General features: G+C 39.0%; 1 protein-coding gene across 14 annotated transcripts in view; it reads left to right on the forward strand.

Moving 5' to 3' along the window:
* The window catches only part of NMI (N-myc and STAT interactor), a 120,825-nt gene extending 112,272 nt beyond the window's left edge, over positions 1-8,553 (forward strand). For all 14 annotated transcript variants that reach the window (XM_078327801.1, XM_078327803.1, XM_078327796.1 and 11 more), the window contains 4 exons: positions 1,774-1,880; positions 1,967-2,153; positions 6,902-7,008; positions 8,139-8,553. In XM_078327801.1, the coding sequence (XP_078183927.1) occupies positions 1,774-1,880; positions 1,967-2,153; positions 6,902-7,008; positions 8,139-8,321 (584 nt within the window). In that variant the 3' untranslated portion in view covers positions 8,322-8,553. The remainder of the gene's footprint in view (positions 1-1,773; positions 1,881-1,966; positions 2,154-6,901; positions 7,009-8,138) is intronic.
* Positions 8,554-8,765: the final 212 nt, after the last annotated feature.

Consider the following 8,765-nt stretch of genomic DNA (forward strand, 5'->3'; position numbering starts at 1 on the left):
TGCTATAGGTGGGAGTCCAGGACTCACTTTGGTGATTGCTCTTGGTAATCTGGATATAACTAAAAGATAGATATAAATGAGGATTCTGGAGGCAGGGTTTCTGCACAGCAATTTCTTGGGAATGTTGGAAATGGAATTCTCTAAAGAAGCACCTACATTATTGCTTCTACCCTTGATGTGGCTCTGAGCTCCCAATCTCTTGGGACAGCATTAGGTTAAAACACAATTAAGGAGGAGTCAACTCTTGACTGTCAGAGTAACAAAAGTTGAAACACAAGTGGTCCCTCTTAGCTGCATCAGATCACCAGATGTTGGGGTTTTGCAGAGGAGTGGGAGGGAAAGAGGATTATCTGAGTATTACTCATTGATATTTTCTGTTGTCATTAGCAAAAAAAACCCAAAAAACCAAAAAACCATCATCCAAGTTATAGAGTCATATTTTGGTACAGTGAGTTCAGTTCCCACACGGCCAGGCCCTGGCTTCTGGCCCTTTTTTTCTCTTCCTGCAGCTGTGGTGTGGTGCCATCTGGTTGTCATAAACACATGTGATGTTTTATAAGACAGAGATTGAACATCACTTATTTTCATGATAGATTGGTATAGCAGCCCCAAATATCAAAAGTGAAGTATTATAAACTCATGCCACACAGTTAAGAATAAGTGCCCACTCACATACATTTTAAATTAACATAGAGTTGCTCTTTGGAGTGCTGGTGACTTTTGGCATTTTACTAAACCTCTCCCATTTGCGTGGATAAATTAGACTTGACAGCTTTGTGATCAATATAGCAGGACTATCAACTTTTTAAAGAATGGTTTCAAAAGCATTTTTGCAAAAGTAGAATTTGTTATTAAGTATGACAAAAAAATACTCTTTGATATTCCAACCTGTGTAGTCTTTAACGTGTAACGCTTGAGAAGACAGACATAATGAATGTAAATCGCTCTAGTGCTTCTAACATGTTAAGGAGTAACAAAAGATAAGGTTAAGTAAAATTAAGATTAATTGTACATATTTGACACTTAGCCATGAAAGTTTTCCAGCTTACTCAACATGGGAGAATTTCTGGCTGTGAGTTAGTGTACTAGGGGAATTCTCTGGTAATGTCGTTCATAGTAGAAGGACGGGTATGCAGCTGGACTGAAATAACATATGAATTCTGGAAAATGGTTAGGCTTATCTCTTAAGAGATAAAAGATTCATCTTACAAGAGGAATCTAGAAATTGAGAACTTCTACATTGTGATTTTGCTGATGTGCTTTGACATTAATATATTCTACTTTGGGACCAAGAGCAGTGGCTCATGCCTGTAATCCCAGCACTTTGTTCGAGAGGCTGACGCAAGAGGATCGCTTGAGTCCAGGAGCTCCACAGCAGCCTGGGCAATAAAGTGAGATCTCGTCTCTACAAAAGGGAGGCGTGGTGGCTAGGTGTGATGGCATGCACCTGTAATCCTAGCTATTCTGGAAGCTGAGATGGGAGATCTCTTGAGCCCAGGAGTTTGAGGTTACAGTGAGCTGTGATCACGCCACTGCACTCCAGCCTCGGTAACAGAGTGAGATCCTATCCCCCTTTCCCCTGATCCTCCAAAATATATATTCTACTTCTGTGGCAAGACCATTATCACTTGGAACCACCCCCCATCCAATTTTTTAAATTAGACCCTTTAATATTAAAGAAAGTTAAAAATAGGATAATTTATTCTTAAACCAAAAGCATAAAAATGCTTAAAATATCTAAAATTAATACTTCCTTCTTGAATTATTTTTCAGTTGCCCAAAATGTGGTAAGAATGAGTAAACACCATGTGCAGATAGAAGACGTAAACGTGGAGGTTACAGCCCAGCCAGTTCCACTAAACTCAGGAGTCAGATTCCAGGTAACAGGATGATTAAAATTTTTTGGATTTCTGTTCATCATAGGCACTTCTCTCGTCGTATTTCTGAACATCAAACCATTTTCCAGGTTTTTGTAGAAATTTCTAAAATGAAAATCAATGTTACTGAAATTCCTGCCACATTGCCTGAAGATCAGATGAGAGACAAACTAGAGTTGAGTTTTTCTAAGTCCCGGAACGGAGGAGGAGAGGTGGACAGCGTGGACTACGACAGACAGTCCAGGAGCGCCGTCATCACGTTTGTGGAGACTGGAGGTACTCACGGGTGTAGAAGACACTCTGCCATTACAGTCATGTTCTATTGTTCCTGAAAGTATTCTTCTTCTACTTCTTTTATTTGAAATGTATTAGCATTATAATTGGGGTTTTTAAAAAACCTTATAAAATGGTAGAGTGTAGAAAATTATTTCCAGGGACAGTACTAGGAATGATAATACTGGTACAAATAATAAGTGTATAAAATCTCAATGCATTATTATTATCATTATTATTATTTTGAGATGGAGTCTCACTCTGTCACCCAGGTTGGAGTGCAGTGGTATGGTCTTGGCTTACTGCAAACTCTGCCTCCAGGGTTCAAGCGATTCTCCTGCCTCAGCTGGGACTACGGGTGCATGCCAACACACCGGCTAATTTTTTTTTTTTTTTTTTGGTAGAGACTGGGTTTCACTATGTGGGCCAGCCTGGTTTCGAACTCCTAACCTCATGATCCGCCTGCCTCGGCCTCCCAAAGTGCTGGGATTACAGGCGTGAGCCACCACACCCTGCCCTATCTCAGTGCATTCTGAGCACATGCCAGGCATGCTGCTAGGATTCTGTGTATTTATCACAACTCTGGAAGTAGGGGATAAACTTATTTATTGACAAGGAAACTGAGAACTGGGGTAATGAAGAACTTGATGATCACACAGGGTGTGTGTGACAGAGCAATTAATAAATACACACACACACACACACACACACACACATATATATATATATATCACTATCTCTTCCATCTCATTATTATTTACAGCAGTATCTTAGATGAGTATTGATTTCCTCTAATTATTAGGACTTTTCCTGGGTTTACACATATAATAGAAACTCACCTATACCATTAAAAAACGTTAACAGGGCCAGGTGCCTTGGCTCATGCCTGTGATCCTAACACTTTGAGAGGCTGAAACACTTTGCAAGGCCTCAAGAAGATAGCTTGAGCCCAGGAGTTCAAGACCTGCCTAGTCAACATAGTGAAACTCCATCTCTACAAAATATTTTTTAAAAATTAATCAGGCATAGTGGTGCATGCCTGTGGTCCCAGCTACTCAGGAGGCTGAGACGGGAGGATTACTTGAGCCTGGGAGGTCAAGTCTGCAGTGACGTGTGATTGCACCACTGCACTCTAGCCTGGAAGACAGAGTGAGAGCCTGTCTCAAAAAAAAAAAAAATTTAAATAATTGATAGATTAGATTTTTTCATGACAAAGTAATACATGGTTTTTTTAAGGAAATTGAAACAATACAGAAAAACACAAATTTAGAAAAAATGAGACATGTTCTCAAACTTCCCTTTCTCCTATGATTTAATTAGTTATGGTTATTTGGGTGTCTTTCCAGGCCTTTCTCTGGGCACATTAAAACATATCAATATATATATTTTTTTCAGACAGAGTCTTGCTCTGCTGCCCAGGCTGGAGTGCAGTGGCACGATCTCAGCTCACTGCGACCTCCGCCTCCCAAGTTCGAGAAATTCTCCCACCTCAGGCTCCAGAGTAGCTGGGATTAAAAGTGTGTGTCACCATGCCTGACTAATTTTTGTGTTTTTGGTAGAGATGGGGTTTCACCATAGTGGTCAGGCTGCTCTCGAACTCGAACTCCTGACCTCAACTGATCTGCCTACCCCAGCCTCCCAAAGTGCTGGGATTACAGGTGTCAGCCACCATGCCCAGTCCAATATCCATTTTTGACCTGAGCTTTTGGAAGATGTTTAGGACATCCTGGTGGAGTGTGTTAGGGAGAGCTACAGAAGGAAGGGGTCTTGAGGGCTACAGTAATATGTTGTCTTGAAAATGAACAATAACTTGGTGGAAATTTCCATAGTCAAGCATCCAGATTTCAATTCACCAAATTCATATATTCATTTAGCCTGTTTGCTCTTAGTTTGTCTATATCTTGGATTTTAAAAAATCTCTCAAGGTGCAGTGGTTCATGTCTGCAATCCCAGCATTTTGAGAGGCTGAGGCGGGGGTGGGGATCACTTGAGGCCAGGGGTTCAAGTCCAGCCTGACCAACATCGTGAGTCCTCATCTTCATTAAAAATTCAAAAATTAGCTAGACGTGCTGGCTCACATCCATAGTCCCAACTACATGGGAGGCAGAGGCAGGAGAATTGCTTGAACCTGGGAGGTAGAGGTTGCAGGGAGCTAAGATTGTGCCACTGCACTCCAGTCTGGGTGACAGACGAGGCTCTGTCTCAAAAAAAAAAAAAAGAAAGAAAGAAAGAAAAAAGGAAAAGAAAAGAAAATCCATGAGACAGGCTAGGTGTGGTGGCTCATGCACTTTGGGAGGCTAAGGTGGGCAGATCCACTTGAGGTCAGGAGTTTGAGACCAGCCTGGCCAACAAAGTGAAACCCTGCCTCTACTAAAAATACAAAAATTAACCGAGAGCGGTGGCTCGTGCCTGTAGTCCCAACTACTTGGGAGACTGATGTAGGAGAATTGCTTGAACCTAGGAGGTGAAGGTCGCAGTGAGCCGAGATTGCATCACTGCACTCCAACGTGGGTAACAGAGCGAGATTCGGTCTCAGAATAATAATAATAATGAAAATAAATAAATAAAACAAACTAGAATGCAATTTATAACCCTACTGTGAGAGATAATTCTAGCTTGGGAAACTGTGTTCTTGGGTCATCTGGGGATGCCCTCCTAGAGGTTACATCTAGCCAGAAGGGGAAAAATACTTTTGCAGGTTATAGGTTATCCAATAGGTAACTACTGAAGGATATGAAGGTATTCTGGAGATAAATAGTCCAGATACTTCATAAACTGTGCTTTCCTGACTCATCACAACAATCTACAAGGTAAGTACTATAATTATGCTTATTTTGCAGAAAATAAACAGGCTTCAAGAAGCAAGCAACATATTCAAGGTCACATAACTCAAAAGTAGCAGAGCTAGGACTGAAGCTGGTCTATTTGACTCAGGCCCTGCACTGTGTTTTTTTTTTTTTTAACTGTGATAAAATATATATAACATAAAATTTACCATTTTAAGAATTTTTAAATGTATAATTCAAAGGCACTAAGTACATTCATAATATTGTACAACCATCACCACTGTTCATCTCTAGAATTTTTTAATCACCCCAAACTGAAACTCTGTGCCCATTTAACAATAATTTTCCTTTATCTCTTCTTCCAGCCCCTGGTAATCACCATTCTACTTTCTGTCTCTATGAATTTGCCTATTCTAGGTGCCTCATTCAAGTGGAATCATACAATATTTTTCTTTTTTGTGTCTGTCTTATTTTGGTTAGCATAATATTATCAGAGTCCATCCATGTTGTGGCATGTATCAGAATTTCATCTCTTTTTTTTTTTTGAGACAGGGTCTCACTCTGTAGCTCAAGCTGGAGTGTAGTGGTACCATCTTGGCTCACTGCAACCTCTACCTCTGAGGCTCAAGTGAGTCTTGTGCCTCAGCCTCCCGAGTAGCTGGGACTACTGATAAGTGCCGCCATACCCAGTTAATTTTTTGTATTTTTTTTTTAATGGAGATGGGGTTTCACCATGTTGCCCAGGGAGGTCTCTAATGCCTGAGCTCAGGTGATCCACCCACCTCGGCCTCCCAAAGTGCTGGGATTACAGGCATGAACCACTACACCTGGCCAGAATTTCATCCTTTTCAAAGGCTGAATAATATTCTCTGTGTGTGTGTGTGTATTTTACATATCCGTTTTGTTTACCATTCATCTGTTAGTGGACATTTGGGTTGCTTCCACCTTTTGCCTATTGTGAAAAATGCTGCTCTGAGCATTGGTGAGCAAGTATCTATCTGAGTCCCTGCTTTCAGTTCTTTTGGGTATATACCTAGAAGTTGAGTTGTTGGACCATATCATGTTCTATTTTAATATTTTGGGGAACTGTCATACTGTTTTCCATAGTGGTTTTACCATTTTACATTCCTACCAGCAATGCCTCGGGGTTTCAGTTTCTCCACATCCTTGCCAATGAGGGCCTACACTCTTAACCACGGTACCATATTGCTGATCCAAGGTAGAAGAGTGGGAAGAGTCATAAAAAGGATGGTTGGATATTCCGAAGAACTGTTTCTGTTAAACATTACAGTCTTGACACACGTCCTTTCATCACTCTAGGAGAAAAAAATGTTGCTACAAATAAATCAGACTACTCTTTGTGTTGGAGAAAACAGATGAATTTTTATTTCTTTTCATTTTTTCCAGATGACATTCAATCCTCTCCCCACTTTGGTTAACATCATTACTTCAGTTTACCAAATATCATATATTAGTTAAAGGAATGCCAAGTAATTTACTATATATGTGTGTATTTGTATATATGTATCTATAAATATATTATTATGCATTAAAATATATTGAAAAATGTATATAGTATTCTAATCATAGTTTTCATGTATAGCTTTGGAGAAACTGGAAAACACTCCAGTCTTGTTACATGAGTGGGTTACTTTTGGCAGAAGACTATCGTATTTTTTGTAGCTCAAAGTAGATCTGTCTGAGGACATTGCAGTCCTTTATGCATTGATTGACTGCAGTGAATAATTCAAGATGGAAGGAAGCCCTTAAACCTCATTATTGTTTGGCCTTTTCATTTTCAAAATTATATACTGTGGACTTCAAAGTAGACTTTAGAATTTCTTAAAAATTAATCTTTCAACTCAATGTTTATTGTAATAGTGTTCTCTTTGAAGGAAGTTTTAACTTTGTTTAAAAATGTTTTTGATATAAAAAAGAAAAGTATTGTTTTTGCTTTGCTTTTAGTTGCTGAAAAGATTTTGAAAAATAAAGAATATCCTCTTTATATAAATGAAACCTGCCATAGAGTTACTGTTTCTCCATACACAGAAATGTACTTGAAAAAGTATCAGGTAAAGTCATCTCTTTTCTCTCATTTTCAGAACTCAGTGCCCAAACCCACCCCACAAAAAATAAAGTTGTGTGAGTCTGTTACTATATGAATGAGGGATATCAAAATGGTTTCTTCACTTTTGCTTGGTGCAGAATGAGCCTGTCTTTTGAAAGAGCATTTTAATGCAAAACTGTACTTTTTAATACAATTTTTAAAACTGAAATTACTCAGATAATGGCATGATTGTTATTTTTGTATATGGAAACATAGCTGCATTTCTCTCACACATCTATCATCAGTGAGCTTGAGAAAGAATTCCTGCCTCCTTTCTCTGAACTCATTATCTTTACCCCAGACCTGCTCCCTTTTCCTCTTCCTTGTAAGGTATCCAGTGGTACCACCATCTACCTAGTCCACCAACCTAAAAGCTAGAACTTTTTTTTTTTGGTTGTAAAATAATTTACTAAAGGCACTATTGTTAAACATCAAACTAATAATTTGTTGCCAATAAGGTACATCATTGTAAACATAATAAAATTTTAAGAGATACATGGCTAATATGCAAACAATACAATTTTAAGTGACAGCTTTCCTATTTACAAGATCATGTCCCTTCCAGCCATTACAAGGGCATACAGTGATGTCATCGCTCCCAACAGTTACCTGGGAAGGGAGCTTGGAGCTCATAATTGGTTTGAGATCACAACTGCCAAGATCTTTAAAAGCTCCAAAAGTCTCTTCACTCATAAAGGCCAAGCTAGAACTTAGGCTTAACTCTTCAGTTTGCTTCACCTCTAACATTCATTTGGTCACTAAATCTTCCCAGCTCCGCTTCTCACTACCTCTCTATCTGGACTTTCTGTCCCCAGAGCGTCCCTCCTTTCCTCTATGTTCCATAATGCCACCAGAGTTCACTTTCTTAAACTGTCCCCAGAGCTTCCCTTCTTTTCTCCGTGTTCCATAATGCCACGAGAGTTCTCTTTCTAAAACTCAGATCTGACTTGGTATTCTCTCGCTTGGAAAATCTTCCTAAGATTTCTTGTCTCTGCTAAGATAAAGTAAAACATATTAAGCAGAGATTATGAATGTAAAGTTTCATAATTCAAAGCTCTTAGAAATCTTTCAATTTATCATTTTTTTCCTTCTTAGATATTTTCAGGAATTTCTAAAAGGACAGTGCTTCTGACTGGAATGGAAGACATTCAAATGGATGAAGAGATTGTGGAGGATTCAATTAACATTCACTTTCAACGGGCAAAGAATGGGGGTGGAGAAGTAGATGTGGTCAAGTGTTCTCTCGGTCAACCTCACATAGCTTACTTTGAAGAATAGAATCAGAATCATAGCAGAATCATGAAAGCTATAGCTTTTTAACTCTGATTACTGTAAATGTTTGACAAAAATGAATACGCTTTTCCTTCAAAAATGAAAACTTTTATTTTTAGCATCCATTTATTTTTAGATACAAAATTTATTTCCATGTTTCTGAATCTTCTTTGTTTCCAATGGAGCTGCATGTTTTCAACTACAATAAATGCACTGTAATAAAGTTTTGTTTACAGATTACGTGTATTGGTGCCATGTCTGCTGAAATCAACCTTAAGTGATTCAGATGTCCCCTGCCAGTGTTAGCTCATCCTGTTACGGTCTTGTGGGCCAATTCAGTTGTGGCCCCACGCCCACAAATATGCACACTTGACTCTTAACATGTTCCAAAACAAAGGCAGTTAAGTTCAGCAGTTTGTGATCCTGTAAACTCAACTGAAGATTCAAGGA

The sequence above is a fragment of the Callithrix jacchus genome, chromosome 6 (genome assembly GCF_049354715.1).
Source record: "Callithrix jacchus isolate 240 chromosome 6, calJac240_pri, whole genome shotgun sequence".
Lineage (NCBI taxonomy): Eukaryota > Metazoa > Chordata > Mammalia > Primates > Cebidae > Callithrix > Callithrix jacchus.